The sequence below is a fragment of the Pelophylax lessonae genome, assembly GCF_965119305.1.
Source record: "Pelophylax lessonae genome assembly, chromosome: 3".
Lineage (NCBI taxonomy): Eukaryota > Metazoa > Chordata > Amphibia > Anura > Ranidae > Pelophylax > Pelophylax lessonae.
In genome coordinates, this window is record NC_138770.1 from 517,576,788 (window position 1) to 517,603,565 (window position 26,778).

Here is a 26,778-nt window from a genome sequence, read left to right on the forward strand (position 1 = left end):
CCCGTGCAGCGCGACTTCAGCGTGGCTTGCAAGGACTTCTCATAATAGAAGTCAATGCAGGTCACTCCGACTTTGCAAAAAAATAGTGCAGGAACCTTTTTCTAAGTCGGAACGACTTTAGTCGCTCTGATTAGAACGGTTCCATTGCACAGCACTGGAAGCAACTTGTCAGGCGACCAAGTCGCCTGATAAGTCGGATTAGTGTGAATCGGCTCTAAGAGATGTAAGGTAAGTGCAGAAGAAGACCTTGTGAAAAGGGAAATACTTTATTTGGAAGGGTACTGAGTACCTCTATGAATTAGAATAGAAAAAGATCTTCCACGACTTATCCTAAATCTTTGTAATCTACAGTAATGATCAAGAATTAGCTAGGGTTGAGGCCAGGAAACAATCTTTGGCCTTCAATATCAGATCCTATGGATCCATTTGTTAAAGTGACCATAAGATATATTTTTTTAATCAACGCGATTTGATATAAAAATAACTTCTGCCAGGATGAGAGGTCCATATTCTCCTATTTGTAAACAGAAAAATGTGGGTGTGAAGAAATTAGTCTACTAAAAGAGATCTTTTTTGAGTAGGGATAAGCCCAAGTATTCCAGACAAGGCTGGGGATGTTATTGAGACCAAGTTACATAGCAAAGGCATTTTCTGTCTGAATAGTACTACTGACATATGAAACTTGAGACCTCAAGAAGACTGCAGCATTCTAGAGATCACTCTAGGTATAGGGAATAGCCCAATAGACTTGATCCGCATAGGAATGTTTCTGTGGTTGGTAGATCCACATACCCTAAGGTTTAGATATTGTGAACCTGTATGGAAGGGGTTTGGAAACACCTATTTTCAGGAACTAATCCCTAAAATTGGAGTATGGTGTTCTGTAATTCTGACGGTCTTGGCAGAGAAGAAAGTATGAAAAATGAGGAGGTACAGGTATAACTCTACATAACTATCTGTGCCCCTGCTGGAAAATCCAGGTCTGGCATGCCAATGCCATTAAGAGCACACAGAGGGCTCCTCCCTACCCTTCACTCCTAAGAGTGAAATACGACCTTTAAAGCAAGGAAGGCTTTGTGAAAGACTTGTCAAATTTATAATTTAAATTACATTTAAATTAGATTTATGTTTTGAAACCCAAGTGGAAAAACTAAGAGTTCTGTGCTGTGAGGGGGTAGAGGCTTTGAAGAGGAGACTTTTAAGAACATGCCCATGGGTGGGAATAACCCTTTTTCCAGTGACATCTTTCATGAGATTCGTCAGAGTGTATGAGGAGTCTTTTGTGTGCAACTTTTACTGACCAAGCTTTATCTATAAAATTGAATTCATGTGGATGAAAACCAGTTTGTGTGTGTGTGAGTCTTGAAAAACAGGATTGCATTGGTTACAAGTGTTCCAGGTCCAGGTAGCTGCCTGACAGAAGGAAAAAGCAACGATTGATAGCTCCCTAAACGTAATGATACCTTTTGGTGAAATAGTGAGATACCTTTTCAAGCATAATATAGTTGGATCTACTACCGGCACAGTCTATTTCATAGATAACTCAATTTCCATAGGATTACGTTTTGTAATGACTTTTGGGGGAGAAAAAAAATCTTTCTTGGATTGCTCAAATCTTTATAAATTTTTTGTTTGATGCCAAACAGGACAAGTGTCTTAAGACTTTGCAAGCCTCTTTTTAGTAGAAGGGGTATGACAAGATAGAAAGGGGTCAATCACAAGAGTGTTAAGGCCCTCACCAATAGGCTCCAGGCTACGCCCATCATAGTGGGCAAACCCCCAAAGGGGTCTTTAGGGTCTGGGTTCCATAGAAATGGACCACTGCCCTGGACCTGTATAGCAACCCTGCGGCTAACTATAATGCATTACACTGAGTGCCAAGTTGAGTGCCCATGCAGGATCCAGTGCTCAAAGCAACATTATAGGCCGTGGGGCCCAGGTACAGTTCCCAGGGTTTTACCAATGCTGCCCAATCCAGATGACAGTAAGGAGCTGATTGAAGCATCCGAAGATAAAATAAAGTAATAAAGCTAAAAGTGATTGCTCACCACGGAAGAGGTCCATTACCTTAGGACATAAGCAAAAGACTGAGGATTCACGGAATGAGGCAGGACTACAGGGGAGGTGTCCACAACAGCTTTGGCAGAGCCCGTCACCTAAAGGTATGAGCCTATACGTTACCTAGAGTCTACGTTACCTAGAGTCTATGAATACTATGCCTGTGTCCTGCACTGTATGAATAAAAAATTGACAGAAGAGATAACTTGATTTTTCTGCCATAAAATTCTACCTACTAGCAATTTTAAAAAATTCTCCTTTAGTTCTGCTTTAGACTGACATTAATAAAAGACAGAAAAACTTCATATTGATATTTATTAGGGCTGGGAGTTTAAAAATGACTTGGTGCACTAAACATCCCACTTCTAATTCTAACTTCTAATTCTAACTTTACAGAGTTATAAACTGTATGTTCTCTAGTAAACTTTTCCCTGTAGCATATTTTTCTCCTCCTACATATGTAAACAAATGAGCCAACAGCTAGACTGGTATCTGTGGGCAAAACAGTCAACCCTTTTTTAGCACACACTGATAAATATGGAACGTTCAGAAAATAGATTAAGTGCAGTGAAATATTAATGTTCAATCACTCATGGACTGACAGACATATGGCAGATATAATTTGTTCTGGCAAATTAAAACAGGCAGTATATAAAGGCATACCAAGCATCTGATGGGGAGAACAGAAGTGAACTTGTTACCAGACAGGCTAATAAAAATGTTAAGTCGTTTTTATTAAATGTCAATCTTTTAACTGCTCATGGAAACTAAATTGACAATATATCGGAAAGAGATAAATATGATTTGTGAGGTGTGGATGTAAAATATCTTAGTAAATTGCCTCCTCGTTGTCACTGCTGAATCGTCCAGAGAAAATAATTTACCTTTACAGGAACATCCTGTTCTTCATTTGCAGCTTCACTTGTGAACACATAGGAAATCTCCTTATGTGTGGTGGTCTGCCGACAAATCGCACATTTGATTGCACTTTTACGAGCACCAACACTGTACTGTTCTACCATGATCGCCACACACTCATTACAGAAGCAGTGGCCACAAGTTAATACTGCCCACTGTGGAAAAATAAAGAAAAATCTTTTGTAATTTTTTTTTTTTTAACAAAATAGCAACTTATGCTTCATTTGGAAGCTTAATTGTGAGTGTAAACCAAGTACTGTACTCACATACCATAACATAGAACATTTTAAATACTGATTAACTTGTATTGTATTTAAATCTAGTTTACAACTGATAATGAGATCTGCCTGCACAGTACAGACAGGGTTAATTATGACAAAAACAGCTCCCCAGCCCCCTCATATCCATAGTGAACTAAGTAGGATTTTTCAGTGTGGGAGTTATCAGAAAACAGCATCTAAAATAGTAAGCAGCATTTAAAGCAGCGATTTTCATTTTTTTTAAAGTTATGCTATGCAAATGCAAACATGTAACAAATATAAAGTAGGTGTTATCCTAATTTAGCTACAAATACTACAAAGAACTGTAATTATGTGTAGTGCCTTTAAGGCTTCATGTACAAAACCAAAGTACAGAAAAAGTAGGGGTTTTTTGGCCAGTTGGGAAAAGGAAACTGGCCAAAAAACCCCCACTTTTTCTGTACTTTGGTTTTGCATACAATTTTGGGCATGGGCCAACCTTCACGGTTGATTTTCTCTATACACATAGCCTTCTTTGACCGCCGGCCTTGAGAAAATGCAAAACCCGGCAAAATTGCACATGCTGGGTCAGTGACGTCACAAGTGGGCAGTGTTTACCAGGTGATGTCGCCAGGTGGCCTTGCCCCTAAGCTATTTAAGAGCGGTCATACGGCAGAGCAGGCAGATGCGGAAGCCTTCGGCACGGGCAGAGCTTTTCTTTCCCAAGTCTGGCGGGGGGTGGCAGACGTCGTGATTGAAGATGGATCTAAATGGGGACATTGTTTTTTTTATATTTTTAATGTTTTATTTGAATTTTTATTATTTATTTCTTTTTGACACTTTTTTGGTAAATGAGTAGGGGGTACAATTTACTCCCTACTCATTTACATAGGGGGGCAGGATCTTGGGGCCCCCTTGTTATAGGGGGCTGCCATATTTCAATAAGCCCCCTGCCCGCAGATCCCCACAACTCTGGAAGAGGCCCTTGTCCCCATCAATATGGGTACAAGGTGATATGTTGAGGGCATTTGGCTTTAGAGGGGGCGCTCACTCGTCCCCCACCATTCCTGGCCTGCCAGGCTGCATGCCCTGAAAAGGGTCTGGTATGGATTTTGGGGGGGACCCCCTCGCCATTCTTTTTAAATTTTAGTGAGGGGATTCCCCTCAAGGACCATACCAGACCTAAGGGTGTGATATTGATTCGGACCCCCACGCCATTTTACAAAGAAGAAATATTGGCGTGGGGTTCCGCTTAAAATCCATAACAGACTTAAAAGGACCTGGTATTGACTTACTTTAAAACTAAGCCCTCCAGCGGCGCACTGTCACTGCTGACAGGGCTTCCCTCTTCGTCTGGTCTTCCTTCCGGGTTTGCGGGCCCCAGCCGTTCGAATGGCCGAGCCGCGATGGCATCACTCCCATGCATAAATGGTGCACAACACGCATTATGCACCATAAAGAAGTGAAATGGCCCTAAGTCAGTGTGGATAAGTCACTGGACTTTGCAGTTTTCACCATTCATTTTTGCAAAACTGCTCAAGCTTTGCTAGGCTGGGGATTGTGAGTGAACAGACTTTTTCAAGTTCAACAACAAATGTTCTATTGGATTAAGCTTTGGTATCTGACTTTACAATTTTAGGACATTAACACTGATGGAGGTATTCTTGTGTAATTTTGGCTTTATGCATGGAGTCTTTGTCTTGATGGAAGGCAAATGTTTTCCCAAGTTTCAAATTACTTGCTGACTGCAGAAATCCAGGGATTTCCCTGGATTTTGCAGCATTCATTCTACCCTGTACCTTCACAATCCTACCAGGGTATACTGCAGTATAACATGCCCCACATGCTTCTTAGTGGGGATGGTGCATTTATGGTGATACGCAGCGTGAAGGTCTTAGTGTGAAGGTCAAAAAACTCAAATTTGGTCTGGATGGGCTATATAATCTTCTACTTCAGAGTTTACTACAGGCACCCTGACAAACAGAAAACGAGATGTCACAGGAGCTTTAAATAATGGGATTTTTGACAAAGTGAAATCAATTTCCCTGATGTATATTGACGGACACAGCTGCTGATCTTCATAGCCATTGGGTTATACTGCCCCCTACAGGAGTAGGACACTAGGCAGAAAAATAATCTGGTACGCCTAAGGGCAGTCCCAGGGGGTATACTCCCTCTCCCTGCTATAGGTACTCAGTTTTGTTACAAGTAGTATCAGAAGAATTACATTTCCACAGAGGAGTGGGTGCGGTGTGCGTCAATGAAAATCAGAGAAATGGATTTTACGGTAAGTCAAAAATCCCATTTTCTCTTTTGTTCATTGGCGGACACAGCTCCTGGTCTTCTTACACATTGGGACGTCCAAAGCAGTGTTAAACATGGGGTGGGAGCAGCAGAAAAAATTCCCCAGGCTAAACAGTAGCCATCCAGGCAACACTAGCTCAACCGAAACAACTGTAGCCCACCTGAAAAAAAAACAATACACCCCCAAAGATGATCAAGTCCTTTTGGCCGCAAAACCTTGCGGCCAAAAGAAGCATCCGCAGATGCCAACACATCCACTTTATAGAACTTTGTGAAAGGTTGCACCGACGACCAGGTGGCCGCCTTGCAAACCTGCGTCACTGGCGCCTGATGACGGTAAGCCCAGGAGGCACTGAGCGCCTGTGTAGAGTGCACCTTGACAGGGAAAGGAGAAACCTGACCCTTGATGGAATAGGCCTGAATAGGCCAATATATATATATATATATATATATATATATATATATATATATATATATATATATATATATATATGTATGTATGTATGTATGTATGTATGTATGTATGTATGTATGTGTGTGTGTGTGTAAAACTAAAAATTGTTAAAACCCGTGCTAAGTGAACATATATAGATATAGATAAGTGTGTGTGTCCTGAAGCTGCTACTCACTTAGGTAAAAACCAAGAATTACTAAAATCAATCTAAAAGCAGTGCTAGCAGGTGTAAAAAAATATTGGTAAAAAAATATATTCACCAATATTTTTTTACACCTGCTAGCACTGCTTTTATATATATATATATATATATATATATATATATATACATATATACATACACACACACATATATATATATATATATACTGTAGTGAGTCTGACTTCCTGAAGCTGCCAGGTACACCCTAATTGCCTAGACCACATCCAAGGCATGCAATGCAATTTACTTTGGATGTTTCGGCCTGGGACACAGGGAAGGCAACACAATGTCTTCATTCAAATGAAAATCAGGGACAACCTTTGGGAGGAACGACGGACAGGGGTGAAGAATCACCTTATCTCTGTGAATCACCAAATAAAGTGAATAACAGGATAAGGCTGCCAATTCCGACACCCTATGCACAGAGGTGATAGCCACCCAAAATACCACCTTCTGAGACAGCGTAAGCAAGAGAATCTCCTGAAGGCTCTCAAAGGGAGGCTTCTGGGGGACCGAAAGCACAAAATTGAGGTCCCAAGGCGGCAACAGAGACCGCACTGGAGGAACCAAATGTCAGACATCCTGAAGAAAGGTATGCAATAGGGAGTGTGTGGTCAAGGGTCCTTGGAAGAAGACCGCCAAGGCCGACACCTGACCCTTGATGGTACTCAAGACCAATTTCTGTTCAACCCCCTGTTGAAGGAAGGTCAAAATCCGAGCCACCGAGAAGGAGCGAAGATGAACCCCAAAAGATTCCCACCACGCAATGTACGTCTTCCACGTACGGTGGTAGATCTTACTAGAAGTAGATTTCCTAGCTTTTAACAACGTTGGAATCACTGATTCAGATAACCCTCTATTCATCAGCCAAGATGGCTTCAACAGCCAAGCTGTCAAAGCCAGCAACTGTAAAGTAGGATGGAAGATTGGCCCTTGGGACAGCAGATCCTCCCTGAGAGGAAGCTTCCAAGGGACCTCGGCGACCAGCTGCACCAGATCGACATACCAAGCCCGGCGAGGTCAGTCCGGAGCCACTAAGATGACCAGAATCCCTTCTGCCTCGATCCTGCGTAGAAGTCTTGGCAGAAGCTTGAGAGGAGGGAAGGCATAAATCAGATGATACTGACCCTGCGGGGCCACCAGCCCTTCTGTGGAGTCTGCCAGAGGATCCTGTGACCGCCACAAACGTTTGCACCTTTCTGTTTAGCCGAGATGCCAACAGACCCACCTCGGGGTTGCCCCACCGGAGACACAACTGATGAAACACTTCTTCCCCCCCCCTTTCTTCGTCCCCCCCGACACAAAAGCCTTCCCGGTGCTTTCGCCCGGCTCGGCCATTACTATGCGGTCCCTGCCTCATCTTCCACCCGGAGGTGACGTGTCCCCACGCCACCTCCTGTTTGCGTTCCATCTGCCATTCGGAAGCGGGGCAGGACCGCTCTTCGTGTGTCAGCGGCCTGCCTGCGTCTAACGTCACCGCGCATGTGCGGTGGCGCCAGATGCCGCCGGGCCGGGGGATCATGAGAGGCTCTCAGAATATCCCCCGGTGAAGATGTTAATAATATAGGAGGGACTGCCTTACACCCCACACCTGTACCCATCAGTATATGGACGAATATGGAAGGTTAATCAAGGACCTCCCACTACCTGCCACTCCTACACACAGGTGAGCAATGGTCACCGGGACAAACAGAGAGGGTAGATCTCCCTAACACAGTGGTTCTCAACTCCTGTCCTCAGGACCCACTAACAGGCCAGATTTTAGGTATTACCTTGGGGAGATGCAGACTAGAATACTGCAATCACTGAGCAGCAAATGATATCACCTGTGATGTATTTCAGTTATCTTGCAAACCTGGCCTGTTGGTGGTTCCCGTGGACAGGAGTTGAAAACCATTGTGTTAGGGAGATCTACCCTCTCTGTTTGTCCTGGTGACCATTGTTACTGGGACTGAAAATGAAAACCACTGCCCTAACAGATACACAGACCTGCACTACACTAAGCTAAGAAAGCACAGATTAGCTTTTTCCTCGGCCACAGTAACCAGGGAAAGTGAAAGTAAAAACCAGAAGTGACACACTTACTAGCTAGAGACGACCAGTGAATGGAAATGCAAGTCCCTGGTCCAGGATAGATAATGGGGTGGTGCACACATTACGGGGGTGAGTAGAAGCAACCCAACAGGCATGTATATGCAAATCCCCCCCCCAATGCCGACATATGACATACACCGTTGTTAGTGAAAGTATTAAACATGCTGGAAAATTTGAATAGTAAATTCCCTAGCACAAAATTCCTGTTCCCCTTCCTTGCATGCCACAGTCCTATTCTGGGAGTGTCTAATAAACTCTTTGCTAGCCAAAGTCCTTTCTCTCTCTTTACCTCTCTACATACACTTTTGTTAGCGGCAAGGGGAGGAGCGAAGGGGAATACCATAGAATTTCACTTGAGTCTTAGGGCTGTTGGTCTTTATACAATGCCCTAGATGACATACAAACTTTGAACTTTATCAATAAGATAAAATGTAAAATTACCTGTTTTCCTAGACTCCGGGCACATATGGGGCAAGGCTCTGGATTCACTCCTCCAGATGTTTTATCCTGAGACTAAAAATACAAAATTGTAAGTTCTGATAAGCTTTCATTCACAACTTCCAACACGTATGGACTTCTCATCTGGAATTTTTAGGTGTAGAATCATGATTTTTGGTAGCTACTCATGTTCTCCAGTGCAGCAGCTAATGGCTGTCATACTAACAATCTGTAGCAACATAGAAGTAATGTTCGTCTCTATATTAGCAACTATGTATAAAGGGTATAATAGGGATGAGATCAGGAACACAACAAGGAGAACATAAAATAAACCTTGCAATCTATTCTTAACAAGTTTTATAGACAAAAGAAACAAGCAATAAAAACACAGATCCTGTGGTCCCAGCGACCAATTTAAAGCTGCTAGGAAATAAATGCAATTAAATAACATACCAATAATGCATGATTGTCTCCTCAGTTAAATATTTATTTCTAACACTTTGCAGATCTCAATGTAAATATGACAAATATAAGAGCTAATGCATGAGAAATGACCAACCACATCAAATATACAACTTCTCAAGCAATAACGGTACTTAAAGGGGGAATTTCACTCAAAAGAAGAAACTCTTCTTTTTTGCCCCTTCCCCCCTCTATCACCCTTGTATACTTTTTTTTGGGGGGGGCAACGGGTACCTGGTTTTGACAGGTACGTGCTCCCGCTTCTGCTCTGATTGTCTAGAAAATCTCACAAGGACTCACAGCTGGTTTCTCTTAGTAAAGGGAATCCTCAAAGAGCTATCATGGTGGTCCATAAACCTAGTGTGTTACAATGAAGATTTGATGAACAAACTAATGCACAGATCCTTATGAAACAATAAACCCAATGTTGTCAGGTGTGTCTGCATCTTATACATCTTTGCTACAATTAGGCATCACATGACATTGGGTTTATCTTGTAATGATAATTTCTGTTCAAGCATTGTTTCCACAGCAGACAAAGCTTGTATATAAATGGATATATGTTTTGGTGTTATGAGCAGAGTCCCAGTATTCTGCTTTATAGGCAATGATAACACAGCCAGGGGATTGAGTTTTGATCTATGCAGGATCTACCCAAAAAAGTTTTTGCATTCAAACATATAAAGTTGGTCTCTGATAGCAACACAAAATAACAGCTGACTGTTGTACACATCCCACTGTTCACAGTTCAGTGACAATCTTCAATAACAGCAATGGGGATCTCCAGATTACTGGAAACTAATCTGAAAAATGTGTAGCTGGCCATAAAGCACTTTAGAAAGCCCTACCATCTTTATTCCTCTAAAATCTGGTTTTCCCTATTTCCAGAGAATCAACATACACTGCAGTAATATTTACACAAAACATATTAGAGCAGAGTTGTGGCTTTAACTATGGTGTATTTGGATACAAATCCTACACAGTTCCCTTATATAAAATAGCCATACAACTATAGTCTCATGTTCTAAGTATGGTATTTTTTAAGCGCTAAAGACTACTATACATTACAGAAAATTAAATTACACATACCTTCTCTAAATTAGTGAGATAAAGGAGCTGCCCCAGCTTCTTCTGCAGTTGAGACCTGGCAACTGCTTTGTCATTTAGCAGCTTTACACGGTTCTGTTCCACCTGTGTTAAATAAAAAGCTGTAATTGAAGGGCTTTAGGATTATTTAGTAGGCACCCTGTGCAGTACTAGATACGATACTAATCTGATTCCAGTATTTGTATGTTTAGAAAATTAAGAGACTTTTAAATTAGTTACTGTAAGTTAATTTACTTTATCTAAACAAAAAACATTATATTACATCTTGCCAATCCTTAGATGTTGAGGTTATTTTACTTTAGTTTTTTTTTTAAGGTTTGGGGTTGGGGGGCTGGGGTAAGACACCACATTAAAGAGTCCCCCAGTTTGAATGGTAACTGGAAAGGGCGGTATCTCACCCTTCAAGGTTAGCCCAAACATAGATTGGAAAATGCTACTGGTGGGGATGCAAAATGCAGAGGAAACTCAGAAATGGCAAAGAGAGGTCTAACTGACAGAAGGGCGCAATAAAGTCAAGGTAAGTCATGGAGGCCTGCATCACTTCCAGTTTTTGTGAAAGAAAAAAGGGGGAGATTGCCCCACAAAGGGGCACAAAGTGAGAACCATGGAACGCAAAAGACACCAAATTAAAATCCCACAGCCTCACCTAGGGTTAAGATTGTGAGATCCATACCACTTCAAGAGATTTCGCTATATGTAATTAAACATGCATGAGGACAAGGGCTTGAGAGTAATGCCCCGTACACACGTGCAGATTATCTGAAGACTTTTGTCTGCAGACTTACCAAAACCATATAATATGAGGTCAAACCTAAACACTTTCAATTTGTATGCAATCCGGCAGGCCCTTGCACTACATAGAAAAGGTAAGTCTGCAGACAAAAGTCTCCAGATAATCTGCACGTGTGTACGGGGCATTAGGATCATGTTTGAAACGGCAGCCTCTGACAGATTCTATTTGATTAGCACCTAGGCTTTAACAGACATATTATTAAAGCCAGAGACAGAGAAGAGGGAACAAAAGGTTGGTCAATCAAAAAGAGAACATCAGAGTGATTAGCTCTTAATACCAAGCATGGTGCAATCTGTTGAGAGTAACCAGAATGGTGTTGACTCCCTCCAAATTTATCTTCCTAAAGGCTAAGTTCTTCTTTAAGTACAAAATAATAAATGTACATATTTTTGCTAAAAAAATTATGCATTTATTATTTTTTCCCAGTGGATTATGGATGCAATGTCAGGCTCCTGCATACTCTCCTTCAAGCTTTCTGCCCATACCTCTGTAGAGGCTTTCAGTTAGAAAGCTGTAAAATAGTGAATGTACTACGAGCGTGCTGATCAGCGCTATTGTAGTCTATTAAGAACTACAAGCAATCTGCTGCTGTTGAAGATGGGACTTGTAGTTTATTCATTCACAGATCTCTGTGAATAAATGATGAGGCTGTGAGGGTGGAAATGCTCCGTACAGTTGTGCCAATTTTAAATGCGACAGTGGCTGTGGGAGAGAGGAACCCTCGTTTGCTGTCATAGAGATGGCGGGGGCTCAGGGGGTGATGTAACACCCTAAATATGGGTGTAACATGTAACATGTTCTAAAAGTAGCTCTTTAAAGACAAAGTTCAAAGAATAAGCTTGAGAGGAGAAAATACATATACAGTCAGGTCCATAAATAGAGACATCAACACAATTCTAATCTTTTTGGCTCTATACACCACCACAATGGATTTGAAATGAAACAAACAAGATGTGCTTTAACTGCAGACTTTCAGCTTTAATTTGAGGGTATTTACATCCAAATCAGGTGAAAGGTGTAGGAATTACAACAGTTTGTATATGTGCCTCCCACTTTTTAAGGGACCAAATGTAATGGGACAATTGGCTGCTCAGCTGTTCCATGGCCAGGTGTGTGTTATTCCCTCATTATCCCATTTACAAGGAGCAGATAAAAGGTCCAGAGTTCATTTCAAGTGTGCTATTTGCATTTGGAATCTGTTGCTGTCAACTCTCAATATGAGATCCAAAGAGCTGTCACTATCAGTGAAGCAAGCCATCATTAGGCTGAAAAAAACAAAACAAACCCATCAGGAAGATAGCAAAAACATTAGGTGTGGCCAAATCAACTGTTTGGAACTTCCTTAAAAAGAAAGAATGCACCGGTGAGCTCAGCAACACCAAAAGACCCGGAAGACCACAGAAAACAACTGTGGCCGATGACCGAAGAATTCTTTCCCTGGTGAAGAAAACACCCTTCACAACAGTTGGCCAGATCAAGAACACTCTGCAGGAGGTAGGTGTATGTGTGTCAAAGTTAACAATCAAGAGAAGACTTCACCAGAGTGAATACAGAGGGTTCACCGCAAGATGTAAACCATTGATGAGCCTCAAAACAGGAAGGCCAGATTAGAGTTTGCCAAACAACATCTAAAAAAAGCCTTCACAGTTCTGGAACAACATCCTATGGACAGATGAGACCAAGATCAACTTGTACCAGAGTGATGGGAAGAGAAGAGTATGGAGAAGAAAAGGAACTGCTCATGATCCAAAGCATGCCACCTCATCAGTGAAGCATGGTGGTGGTAGTGTAATGGCGTGGGCATATATGGCTGCCAATGGAACTGGTTCTCTTATATTTATTGATGATGTGACTGCTGACAAAAGCAGCAGGATGAATTCTGAAGCGTTTCGGGCAATATTATCTGTTCTTATTCAGCCAAATGCTTCAGAATTCATTGGACGGCGCTTCACAGTGCAGATGGACAATGACCCGAAGCATACTGCAAAAGCAACCAAAGAGTTTTTTAAGGGAAAGAAGTGGAATGTTATGCAATGGCCAAGTCAATCACCTGACCTGAATCCGATTGAGCATGCATTTCACTCCAAAACTGGATGTAAATACCCTCAAATTAAAGCTGAAAATCTGCAGTTAAAGCACGTCATTTTTGTTTCATTTCAAATCCATTGTGGTGGTGTATAGAGCCAAAAGATTAGAATTGTGTCGATGTCCCAATATTTATGGACCTGACTGTACCAGAGAATAAAAAGTCTGTAGAGTGATGAGGCCATTAATGACACCGGTGATATAATCCTCAGAGTGGGCTGGAAACCTGGGAACATTTCAGTAATGTAAAAATGCCATTGGTTTGCTGTCCAGATTGCATATCCTAAGTAATAGGGAGAAGAGTTGCTTGTCCCAATGAAGAGGATGACCTTTTGGAGAGGAAAGATGTAGAACTGGGCAAAGGTAATCACCTTGAAGTTGGGCACCATCAGCCCATGTCATGTTGAAGCAGACATGTCTCCTATGTCTCCTTCGCTTACCAGTGGAGAGGAATGGAGGGAGAGTGTAGGGGAGGCAAGACAGGTCAGAAAAGCAAGAGAGACCCCACTGCCAGGCAGCTCTGAAAGAAAACCACCACAACCAAGGGAGACTAGGAACTTTGCTAAACTAAGTAACCCTTGGCTTCCTATACACAGACTTTATAGGTCACATAGGAAGGAGCATACACTTATGCTTAGTGTGCTGTTATGCAAATAAAAAAGCTAATCGTTGTAAGCACCCGTCAGTGGTAAATAGTTTGTCTCATCCCTGTAAATTTTGGAAGAGAGCTTTTTCTTTTGAAGAACAACAGACTTAAGCTGGATACACACTATACAACTTTTGTTGTCAGATTTCCTTTAGATTTACCTTTTCTATGTAGTGCAAGGGCCTGCCTTATTGAATACAAATTGAAAGTGTTTAGGTTTGACCTCATATTATATGGTTTTGGTAAGCCTGAAGGAAAAAATCTAAAGAAAATTGTATAGTGTGTATGGCCCTTTACTGGCTAGGTCACCAGATGAAAATAGAAGAAAAAAAATGCAGCCATCACATCTAAGAATTGGAAAGCTGCAATATAATAAAGGTTTGCTTTTTGGTTTAATACCACTTTAAGGGTTAAACGGCTATTTGGAAATGACTCACTTCATGTGGTTCAATAATATGAAGAACAGGGGGATTAGGCTTTGGTTCATCAGGAAGACGGACTCTAATGCGCTGGGTTGCCATAGAAAGTTCATCGATAGCTGACACATGATTTCTTAAGACCATCCAGTACTCATGAAGAAACTAAAGTCAGAGGAGGACAAACATTAACACAGCATGCGCATCATATTTCAAGCAAAACTTGATTTCCCTGAATTAATTCTAAAGAGGTTTATAAAAGCAATCGGAGATAAAAACAGCATCATGTTGTTAGATAATTTAGATTTAGGCAATATATTTTGTTTTCTAACAATCTCAGGTTTATTCAATAAAACAAAACATTAAGGAAGGTAAAAGGTAAAACCCAGAGCAACCAATCAAAATCAATCCTGCACTGATCTTACTGCAGGATATTAGTTATGATTGGCTTCAGTGGATAAAAAAAAGTCTACACAACCCTGTTAACCACTTACCTACTGGGCACTTAAACCTCCCTCCTGCCCAGGGCAGCTTTCAGCGCTGTCGCATTTTAAATGACTATTGCGCATTGTACCCACATTACATTTTTTGCAAACAAATAGAGCTTTCTTTTGGTGGTATTTAATCACTACTGGAGATTATTTTTTTTCTTGCTGAACAAAGAAAAAAAAGACATAAAAAAAAAACAAAAAAAAATGTTTTTATAGTTTGTTATAGAATTTTGCACACAGGTAATTTTTCTCCTTCATTGATGTGCGCTGATGAGGCGGCATTGTTGGGCACTGATATGCTGTACTGTTGGGCACTGATAAGCGACACTGATGGGCACTAATAAAGCAGCACTGATGGGCGGCACTGAAGGACACTGGTAGGTGGTGCTGAAGGGCACTAATAGGCAGCACTCATGGGCACTAATAGGTGGCACTGATGGGTGGCACTGATGGGCAATGATAGGTACTGGTTTGTGACACTTATGATGGGGCACTGGTAGGTGGCGCTGGTGGACACTGGTAGGTGGCACTAGTGCGCACTGGCAGATGGCACTGGTGGGCACTGGTAGGTGGTGCTGGTGGGAACTGGTGTGACACGGTGGGCACTGGTAGGTGGCGCTGGTGGGCACAGAAAAAAACAACTGGTCGCCGGCTGCTGTTTACTTCACATGATCAGCTGTCATTGGCTGACAGCTGATCACGTGGTAAGGGGGAGGGACCGCCCCCTTACTCCGATCTGTGATCAGGCGAGTCTCATGGACTTGCTGATCACAGAGCGAGCCGGGCTGCTCCGCAGGGAGCGCGCAGGCCGCTTGTGCACGGGACGACGTCATTGTACGCCCTCACGGCAATAGCGCGGACACAAGGTAGTTAAAATGTCAGGTTTCTGTGATGTAAAAAATTAGACAAAGATAAATAATTTCAGAACTTTTTCCACCTTTAAAGGAGTTGCAAAGTCTCAAGGTTTTTCATGGGTTTTTGATGGGAACTGATAGGCTGCACTGTTGGGCACTGATATGCTGCACTACTGTTGGGCACTGATAGGCGACACTGGTGGGCACTAATAAGGCAGCACTAATAGGCACTGATAAGGCGGCAGTGATGGGTGGCACCGATGGGCGGCACTGAAGGACACTGGTAGGTGGCGCTGAAGGGCACTAATAGGCAGCACTCATGGGCACTAATAGTTGGCACAGATGGGTGGCACTGATGGGCAATGATAGGCACTGGTAAGTGACACTTATGATGAGGCACTGGTAGGTAGCGCTGGTGGACACTGGTGGGCACAGGTATTTGGCACTAGTGGGCACAGGTAGGTGGCACTAGTGGGCACTGGTAGGTGGCACTAGTGCGCACACTGGCAGATGGCACTGGTAGGTGGCGCTGGTGGGCTCCAATGTCCCTCTCCTCTTCGGGACCGATGTCCCTCTGACAGCAGCCGGCGATTGTTTTTTTCTTCTCCTCACACTAAAAGTGTGAGGAGAAAAAAAAACAGCTGATCGCCGGCTACTGTTTACTTCACATGATCAGCTGTCATTAGCTGACAGCTGATCACGTGGTAAGGGGGAGGAATTCGCAAATCACAGAGTGAGAAGGGCCACTCCGCAGGGAGTGCGCAGGCCACTCGTACACGGGAGGACGTCATTTACGCCCTCCCAGCAATTCAGGTCCGCGCTGTAGCCGTCGTTTGGCTATAGCGCGGGTGCAATGTCAGGTTTCTGTGATGTAAAAAAATTAGACAAAGATAAATAATTTCAGAACTTTTAACACCTTTAACCGGTTGCCGACCGCCGCACGACTATATACTGCGGCGGTCAGCCCCGGCCAGGCAGAGTGACGTATCGGTACGTCACTCGCCTGTCACTGACTTGCGAGCCTATCGCCCGCCGAGGCGCGCGCCCGCCGCGGCTCGTTCACAGGCAAGTCAGTGCGTGTGACCGGCGGACTCGATGTCCGCCAGTCACACTGCGATCGCTCCTGTGAAGGGAGAAAGACAGAGCAGCTTGTGTAAACAAGCTGCCTGTCAGTTCTCCCTGTGTAAAAGTGAAGATCTGTCCGTTCTACTATGTAGAACGGTTGATCTTTGCTTTTACACCAATAGGAATGTCCCTACACAGTTAGAATCACGCCCCTAGGACACACTTAACCCCTCCCTGTCCAATAAAGTTAACCCCTTCCTTGCCAGTGTCATTTTTGCAGTAACAGTGCATGTGTATAGCACTGATTACTGCAGTAATGTCACTGGTAACCCCAAAAGTGTCAAAAATGTCAGTCAAGGGTCCGATCTGTCCGCCGCAATGTCGCAGTACCGAAAAAAAATCGCAGATCGCCGCCATTACGCGTTAAAAAAAAAAAACACCAAAAATGACAAAAATCTTTCTCTTTGTTAGTAAACGCGATAACTTTTGCGCAAACCAATCAAAATACGCTTTTTGCGATTTTTTTTTTACCAAACATAGGTAGCATAAAACAAATTGGCAGAAAAATGTTAAAAAATTTTGATTTTTACTTTTTTTTTTGGGGAATTTCATATAAAAAAATGTGAAAAATATTGTTATTTTTGCAAAATTTACGCTCTTTTTTTGTTTATAGCGCGTGATCAAAAAATCGCACAGGTGATCAAATACCACCAAAAGAAAGCTCTGTTTGTGGGAAAAAAAGGACGTCAAATTCGTTTAGGTACAGCGGCGCACGACCGCGCAATTGTCCGTTAAAGTCACGCAGTAAAAAATCGCAAAAAAACCCCTGGTCCTTTAGCAGCCAAATCCTCCGGGGCTTAAGTGGTTAAAGGAGTTGTAAAGTCTCAAGGTTTTTCACCTTAATGCATTCTTTGCTTTAAGGTGAAAAACCTTCGGTGCTGCAGTTGTCCCCCAGCAAAAAAAAACCTTTGGTGCTGCAGCTGCTCCAGCCACTGTCTTGGGTCCTCATTGGGTAGACTGATAGCAACGGGAGTCATTGGCTCCCGCTGCTGTCAATCAAATCCAGTGACACGGGAGTGGGGGGGCGAGTCTCGCTGTCTGTGTCAATGGACGCAGCAGCGGGACTCGTGGGCGCGCCTTAACAGGTGCCCCCATGGAAAGCGGCTCTCCGTGGGGGCACCCGATGAAGATGAGGAGCCCTGCCGGGGCACCTCAGAAGAGGAGGATCCAGGCTGCTCTGTGCAAAACTACTGCACGGAGCAGGTAAGTATAACATGTTTGTTATTTTGAAAAAAATAAATAAAAATTAACCTTTACAATCACTTTAATGTGACCCTATAAACTGTACAACTCAATTGAAAAACAAACTGAAATCTTTTGGGAGGGGGAAGTAAAAAATTGGATTTTTGTACTTACCGTAAAATCAATTTCTCTAAGTTCATCGACGGACACAGCGATCCATAAATCATAACTAGTGGGTTATATTGCCTCCTCTAGGACTAGGCAGAAAAAAAAACACCTGGCTATGCCGATGGACCGTCCTTCACTGGTATATAACCCCCCTCTCTGCTCTAGGTAATCAGTTTAGCAGCAAGCAGTATTAGCAGTATCAGAACTCCATAGAGGGGTGGATGCTGTGTCCGTTGACTCTCGATTCCTCGCAGGAACTGCGGAAGAAGCCGGAGCCGAGGATGATGCTGGCCTTATCCTGGCCCTTGGACGCCTGCAGCATCTGTCAGAAGACCCGGTGATCACACCACAAACTTTGGTATCCTCCTGTGGGGCTGAACCTGCTAAAGGAGCTGCATGTATGACTGTGCAAACAGAACTGTATTGAAGGTGGATGCCACCAGACTCAGAACTTGTATGCAAATCGGGAGAGAGAACTGTCTGTGTGACAGCAGCCGGTGAATCGCAGCCTGTGGTTCCTGAAGTTTGTCCAGAGGAAGGACCACCCTGGTCAGAATTCAAATCTGACCTAGGTAAATCAATTCCCTGGACAGGGATAGGGGGAACCTTAGGTAGTTTAAACATCACCTGAACCTTTGCAGGCATTAAATCCGCACAAGGAGACTCAAGACCTAAAAAACCTGAAAAGGACAAGCTTTGTCCCCCTTTCTGGGTACCCCCAAAAGAAAACTTTCTCCTTGGCGCTCCCCAAAAAAGTCCACGGGGCCGGAAACCAGCAAAGATGTCCCCCCACCCCAATAATGGGTGAGGGCAGACCTTTATGCTGAAAGGGTCTGGTCTGTGGGTCTGGAGAAGCTAGCTCTAGGCTTACCAGACCAAGGTTGCTTGGAACCTCCCGGGGAAGATTTAAAAGATCTATTTCCTTTATTCTCTGTACCGGCTTAATGATGTCACCCAGGGTAGCCCCAAACAGGTGATCGCCTTAAAAGGGCAGACCAATGAGAGCTTTCTTAGAGGCTTGGTCTGCGGACCAATTCCTAAGCCACAGCACATGCCTAATCACCACCGCTCAAACAGAAAGTTTGGACAGCACAGGAGCTGTATTCAAAGCTGCATCACAAATAAACTGCAGCCCATGGACCAACTGGTCAGCTAAATCAACATAAGCAGGACCTGCTCACCCCCCAGGCCTTGGCGCAAAAGCTTGGCCCATTCAGTTAGGGTCTGAGACACCAGGGCTGAGGCAAAAACTGGCCGCAATGCCCAACCAGTCATAGTAAACATGCTGCGTGCCACAGCCTCCTTTCTTTTGTCAGCCGGGTCCTTAAAGGACGAGGATTCCTCTACTGGGATCATGGTTGCTTTTTTCAACCTGGAAACAGGAGGGTCCACCACTGGAGGCCTAGCCCACTTTTTTAAAAGTGACTCCTCAAAAGGGTAATGTACAGCAAAACGTTTGGGAACCACAAAGGGTAGTTTAGGTTGTTCCCATTCCTACAGGAAAACCTGTCAAAATAAGGAAATAAAAGGAAACACCTTTGGAGTGTAAAGTGATTTATGTGTACCAACCGACACAGCAATGTCTGTGGCTACATCAGCCACATCCTCCATTTTTAAAGTCTCACGCACTGCAGTAATAAGTGCATCTACCAGTGGCTTTTCATTCACTGCTGCGACCATGTAGGAATCATCCTCCCTATCGGATGGATCTGGGGTGTAATATTAAGCCCCCCTGGACGGGCAGTGTCCACGGCGGCATCAGGCTCAGAATCAGATGAGACACACTGAGCAGGGGAAGTCGGAAGACGCTTTCTACCGGGCCTTTGCCCACACGCCACTTCCACCTGGGACACTAAGGACTGCAGGATCGCTGTCAGTGCAACCATGGAAAGCTGGGGGTCTGAGCGAACCTGACCTCCATGAGGGGGTCAGTGGGAGAGATGTGACCCTGAGGTTCCATAAGGAAAGGAGGACCTTGCAGTACAAAAATTATATTTTTGGCACCACTAAAGGATCCCCCCAAGGTGCAGGGTACCTATAAGCAGTGAGAGAGATAACAGGGACCCCCAAAGACTCACCCTACTGACCGGAGGAGCGCCGAGAATTCGAACCCAGTATCATCATGGACGCTATCTCTGTTCACATGTCCCGGGCACAGGAAGAGGAGGAGCTTCGGTATCTCCACAAGGCCTCAGTCCTCCAGCATCCCTTCCGCTCCACAAACACGGCCGCCAACCGGAGACCAGCTAAACTAAAGGAAAATGGCCCCCGTAACATCATTCAGCTACACATACATGGCCGCCAACCGGAGACCAGCTAGACTAAGGGAAAATGGCCCACATCAGCTACACTGAAGCATGCTGCCAGGATCTTTCCTGTGCCCTCTGCATTGCTGCACCATCTACAAGAGGACCCCCCCCGAAGGTAGGACACACGTTTAGGGGAGACTCTGCTGTGCACTCAGCACTGGTCTATGCAATATACCCATAGCAGGGCATGCACCTTGGGGGTCTCCTACACTGTGACCCCTCCAGACTACCAGGGCAGGACACACACTATCCCTGGACCCTTAAAGAGTGGGGATAGCGGTGGAGACCCCAGGGGTCTCAGCTACATTCTCTGCCCTGGGACCGCCACCAGACTCCAGGTCCAGATAGGGGGGGGGGGGAGGGAGTGGGGGAAGCCCAGCTCAGGGAGGGATTTAAGGATGAGAAGAGGGAACCTGCAGGCAGGTCCGACTGTCCCTGGAGGTTACCAGCGTCCCCTCCCAAAGAAAAAGAGGAGAGGGGAGACTGTACTTACCCTTTCATGGTGCGGGCATGGTGCAGGTTTCTGCTTGAAAGCTGAGCATGAAGAGGAACTTCATCTTTCAGCATGACAACAACCCAAAGCATACATCCAAATCAACAAAGGAATGACTTCACTAGAAGAAGATTATAGTTTTCGAATTGCGCAGCCAGAGCCCAGACCTGAATCTGATTGAAAATCTGTGGGATGATCTGAGGAGGGCTGTGCACAGGAGATCTGCAATCTGACAGATTTGGAGTGTTTTTGCAAAGAAGAGTGGGCAAATATTGCCAAGTCCAGATGTGCCATGCTGATAGACTCACAACCTAAAAAGTGAGTGAGTGCTGTAATAAAATCAAAAAGTGCTTCAACAATGTAATATTTTAAGGGTGCACACACTTATGCAACCATATTATTTTAGTTTTTTATTTTTACTTCCCTCCACCTAAACAATTTCAGTTTGTTGTTCATCTGAGTTGTACAGTTTATAGGTGACATTAAAGGTGGAAAAAGTTATGAAATGATTTATCTCTGTTTAATTTTTTTACATGACAGAAACCTGACATGTTAACAGGGGTGTGTAGACTTTTTATAGCCACTGTAGTTACAGGAATCTGCACTTGCCACTTTCCTTTACACTGTTTTGACTAAGGTCGTACCTTAAAAAAAACCTGTTCTCGCCCCACATATTTAACAGCTAAAAGTAAACCAAGGGGTAGGATGCTGGTGATACAATTATGGCAAATCCTGATTTCTGTTTAAGAGGCTGAAGTGTGGTAAATTATTATCTATTGACTTCCATGGCTCATTGACTAAGGCCATATGTAAAACATGCATGATCGCACTTCACATAATTATCAGCTGAAAATAAACAAAGAGGTGGGGATGCTGGTGATATAATTATGGGAAATCCTGATTTCTATTTAAGTGGCTGAAGTGTGATTAAATTATTATTATCTTTTGAGACTTGCCTTGTATTCTTTCTTCCATGCTTCGAATAGCTCCATGAAGGTAGCGCCTTCATCAGTTAGCCAAGTATCCATGCGGTGGCTTCTAGCAAATGACAATATGGCTTTTAGGGCACGTTCAAGCTCACTAGCAGCCCACAGACCTCGACTTGTTTTGGGCAAGCGATCATCCACAACACCATTCTCCTCTTCAATCATCTCTTCAAAAATGGCAGTTTGACCTTTTACCCTGCAAATTAGAGTCCAATAATACATATTTTGGAATTATACAGATTACATTTTTATGTAATTCTAATAAGCTGTTGCCTTAATAAATTTACTGTTGCAAACTAAATGATCTTAACCCAACATATTCTTAATATTAAAGTGGTTCTAAAGGCAAAAAAAGGTTTGTTAATCTATTGCATTCTCTGCATTAGGGCAAAAAACTTAATGTGCTTGTGTTTCAATTACTTCCTCCACCCCTTAAAGTAGTTCTAAAGTCAAAACAATTTTTACCTGCATCCCATGCATTAAGGTAAAAAACATTTTGCCACTTGCTGTGCCCTTCTCTTCCCTTCCCCCCCAGGTACTTACCTGAGTATTGTATAGAACCAATGCTGTGCCCATCTGCCAGCCTTCTCTCCTCTTTCCCTGCTCTCACAAGCTTGGCTGAGAGCAGCAGGAACCATTGCTTCCTGTTGCTGTCAGCCAAATCCAGCGAGGAGGGGGCAGAATCGAGCCATGCTGTGTGTGTGTCAATGGACACACACAGCCCGACTTGAGAACGAGGCAGCACATCTGCCCCTATAGCAAGCGCTTGCTATGGGGTCAGACACAGAAGAGGATGAACCAAGATCGCCGGCAGGGGACTCCAGAAGTGAAGGTTTGGGGCTGCGCTGTGCAATACCATTGCACAGAGCAGGTGAGTATAACATGTTTAATATTTTATCACCAAAAAATTGTCTTTAAAACTGCTTTAAATACTTACCTGAGCCCGATCCAGAGCTGTGCCCAACTGCCGGAGGTCTTCTCCCTTCTCTCTGTTCTCACAGGACACTTGGCAGCATTGGGAGCCATTGCAAGCTGCCCCACCCTCAATACAATCCTGATTTCTGGTAGTCATTACCACCCTCCCCTATAACAAATTAATTTATCTTGTCCCTAAAAATATAACAAAAGTTGGGATCAGTGGCTACAACATTGCAGCACATGCACATGATCTCTCACTTGCTCCCCTAAGCCCCAACACCTTTGTCTAAGTCCCCTCCGGGCTTACCTCTTCCTACTTACGTTAAACCAATGAATTGTGTTACACTCGGCACAGACTAATTTGTATTCAACCTAAATAGTAATATTGTTGTTATATTGGTAACCATGTACACCCCATGTACAATTCGATAATCTGTAAGGCTCTGTTCTAGCCACTGCATGGGCCATTTCCTCTTGTTAACTTACAGGACATTTCTGAATGACTAACTAAAAATTATGTTTTGATGTGCTTTAATGTCATTTCCTGTATTGCTGCAATTCCTAGATAAAGTATTGACTTGTTTCCTTGTAAAAAAGGGCATGTTACCATCTTCCTTTGGCTGAGCACAGAGGCAGCTGCAGACAAATCAAGACAGACTCGGAAAGAGAATGTGAGGAAGTACACTTGTGTCCTCTGCATTGAGAGTCCACCTTCTTAAAAGAGAATATCTAAGAATAGATCTATGCTGAAAAAAAAAAAAAAAAAATCTGCCATGGGTACAGAAATACCCCCTGGACAATGCAAAGTGGGAGTTCCTGCCAGGGGAGTGAAGACATGCTGCATGGAACATTAAGACTCTAACAGAGGACAAGTTTCCAAATTGTCCACAGCAGACCCATGGGCAGGGGCGCTGCAAGCTACCCTGGAAACGTAAGTGGTTTAGGAGGGGAAGGCCCCAGGGAGTGCTCCTTCTATAACTTGACTCAACATACTGCTAGGGTGTATGTATTGGCCCCATAATGTATACTCAGGACCAACTGCAAGAACAGGGAGGTAATTTGGCTGCTTTTGACTGCATCACTTTATGGCCACCGGAAGCTTCATATGAGCTCTCAGGAAATATAAGGTGGTCCTAAGAGGCTGCGAAGGTAGAGATGGTGATTGTTCATCCTAGGAAGTGCCACAAACAAGAGGTGTAAGATGCACATACCAAACCTGCGCAGATCTGGTAAAGAGGCTTGCCAGGCCCCATGTTTAAAACAAACCTATGCAGCTGCAGTAGAGCTTGAGCTGGGTGCCAATTTTGAAAGTACCCAGCACTCCATTTACACCACTGGATAGAAGGCAAAAAAGTGATGACTTACCCCAGCAGTGGACTGGAATACCTTCTATGGCCCGCCCAGTGCACACAGGCTGGAAAATTCTAGGTAAAATCCTTGGGAACACATGCACCTTCCAGACAGCCTTTGTCACTCTGGTAGGCATACACTCCTATGGGGTCTTCAAGGACAGGACTCCACCAGATAGGCGAAACAAGGCACTGGACCTGTAGAGCACCCTGTAGCTAACTTAACACGTTGAACTTTGTGCCTAAGTGAGTGCCAGAACAAAATCCAGTGCCCAGAGGACAACATTACAGCGCGGCCCTACATCTTCTTCCTGGCGTGGTCATGTAAGCTCTCTCAGGGCAAAGCCAAAGAGTAAGCAATCCAGAAGTAGCAAACATGAACCCCAGTGGCTCTTCAGCAAATGAAGAATCTTGCTAGAAAAAAAAATCCCTATTAAAAATGTCACCAATTAAAAAAATGTAGGCATGCTGGGAGCAGGACTGGTTATACTGGACTGTCCAACAGCTTTGCTTTGCCAGTTTCTAATTCGCCTGAAGGTGGCAGTATACTATCCTGTGTCCTGTAATGTACAACTAACAAAGTGAAATGTATTCACTACCATGAAAAGACTTTAAGTGTTTCCTTTGTGTAACCAAAATGCCTGGTATTATTAACATACGATTCATTTTCTAAAACTTCCAGCTGCATCATAACAAAAACTTACAAACAACATAGAGAAAAATAAAAAGGAAAAACAATTTGCATTACCAACCCATTCTACATGAGAATATTGTTTTTTTGTTTTGTCTGGATTTCAGAAGAATGGTCCTTTTATTTTTTTGGTAGGTACTTACGTAGGAGCGAAGAGTTTTGACTCATAATCTGTGAATAATTCATCAGCTTTACAAAAGACACAGCTGTGGGAGAAGAAATATACTTGCTGTTAGAAAAGCCTCTAATCTGATGCAGAGAACAGCCAGACCAGGTGAACATAAAAAAAAAAAAAAAGACTATAAGTCAGTGCTGCAAAGACTATGCATCATGGGGGTTGATTTACTAAAACTGGAGAGTGAAAAATCTGGTGCAACTGTGACTGGTAGCCAATCAGCTTCTAACTTCAGCTTGTTCAATTAAGCTAAAAAAAAAAAAAAAACCTGGAAGCTGGTTGGTTTCTATGCAGAGCGTCAACAGATTTTGCACTCTTCAGTTTTAGTAAACCAACCCTACGGTGTTCACCACAGTAAGCTTGCAGTCACTAAATTAAAATATTTATTATCTGTATTAAAGAGACACATAGGTAACATTTACTTTTAAACACTTGCAGGAGTAGTAGTGTAGGATGTGTACTTCCATTTTTGCCAATCTGTTTTTCAAAAACAAAGTTTTCTAGAGACTCAACACTTTCGGGAGTGTTACGTCTCTCTCTGTGCTGGCCCCAACTGCTGCTTCTTCCTCTCACATCATTACTAGTGATGTCGCGAACCTAAAATTCGCCGTTCGCGAACGGCGAACATCGGCAAATGTTCGCGAACCGGCGAACCGGGCGAACCGCCATAGACTTCAATAGGCAGGCGAATTTTAAAACACACAGGGACTCTTTCTGGCCACAATAGTGATGGAAAAGTTGTTTCAAGGGGACTAACACCTGGACTGTGGCATGCCGGAGAGGGATCACGCAAAAAAAAGTTCTTAAAAATTATAATTTTTTGATAGAGAGCCAATTATTGGAAAAATTAAAAAAAAATAAAAATAAAAAATTTCTTTGGATTTAGCATCTGGGGGGTCTAAAAAGTGTACCTGTGAAGTTTCAGCTCTGTAGCATGTCCAGAACCCCTAAAAAACAGCATTTTTCTTATATTTTCAGGAATATGGCTTCTCTGCGGCTGGCTTTTTCTCTTGCAGGCATTTATCGGGCATTTTTTTAGGCAGGCATGTCATTTTTTGTATTTAGTGTCTGGGGGGTCTAAAAAGTGTACCTGTCAATTTTCAGCTCTGTAGCATGTCCAGAACCCCTAAAAAACAGCATTTTTCTTATATTTTCAGGAATATGGCTTCTCTGCGGCTGGCTTTTACTCTTGCAGGCATTTAGCGGGCATTTTTTTAGGCAGGCATGTCATTTTTTGTATTTAGTGTCTGGGGGGTCTAAAAAGTGTACCTGTCAAGTTTCAGCTCTGTAGCATGTCCAGAACCCCTAAAAAACAGCATTTTTCTTATATTTTCAGTAATACGGCTTCTCTGCGGCTGTCTTTTTCTCTTGCAGGCATTTATCAGGCATTTTTTTAGGCAGGCATGTCATTTTTTGTATTTAGTGTCTGGGGGGTCTAAAAAGTGTACCTGTCAATTTTCAGCTCTGTAGCATGTCCAGAACCCCTAAAAAACAGCATTTTTCTTATATTTTCAGGAATATGGCTTCTCTGCGGCTGGCTTTTTCTCTTGCAGGCATTTAGCGGGCATTTTTTTAGGCAGGCATGTCATTTTTTGTATTTAGTGTCTGGGGGGTCTAAAAAGTGTACCTGTCAAGTTTCAGCTCTGTAGCATGTCCAGAACCCCTAAAAAACAGCATTTTTCTTATATTTTCAGGAATACGGCTTCTCTGCGGCTGTCTTTTTCTCTTGCAGGCATTTAGCGGGCATTTTTTTAGGCAGGCATGTCATTTTTTGTATTTAGTGTCTGGGGGGTCTAAAAAGTGTACCTGTCAAGTTTCAGC

The 26,778-nt window shown here is 43.3% G+C and overlaps 3 protein-coding genes across 3 annotated transcripts in view; 2 read left to right on the forward strand and 1 right to left on the reverse strand.

Moving 5' to 3' along the window:
* Positions 1–26,778, forward strand: part of LOC309549693 (sulfotransferase 6B1-like) — a 607,359-nt gene that overhangs the window by 523,596 nt on the left and 56,985 nt on the right. The window lies entirely within an intron of this gene.
* LOC309549695 (sulfotransferase 6B1-like) overlaps positions 1–26,778 on the forward strand; it is a 403,842-nt gene that overhangs the window by 150,537 nt on the left and 226,527 nt on the right. The window lies entirely within an intron of this gene.
* SHPRH (SNF2 histone linker PHD RING helicase) overlaps positions 1–26,778 on the reverse strand; it is a 222,116-nt gene that overhangs the window by 28,354 nt on the left and 166,984 nt on the right. The window contains exons 20-25 of the mRNA XM_082250133.1: positions 24,926–24,988; positions 21,795–22,020; positions 14,238–14,381; positions 10,259–10,360; positions 8,711–8,782; positions 2,943–3,131 (exon numbers count right to left, since the gene is read on the reverse strand). Coding sequence (XP_082106259.1) covers positions 2,943–3,131; positions 8,711–8,782; positions 10,259–10,360; positions 14,238–14,381; positions 21,795–22,020; positions 24,926–24,988 — 796 coding nt within the window. The remainder of the gene's footprint in view (positions 1–2,942; positions 3,132–8,710; positions 8,783–10,258; positions 10,361–14,237; positions 14,382–21,794; positions 22,021–24,925; positions 24,989–26,778) is intronic.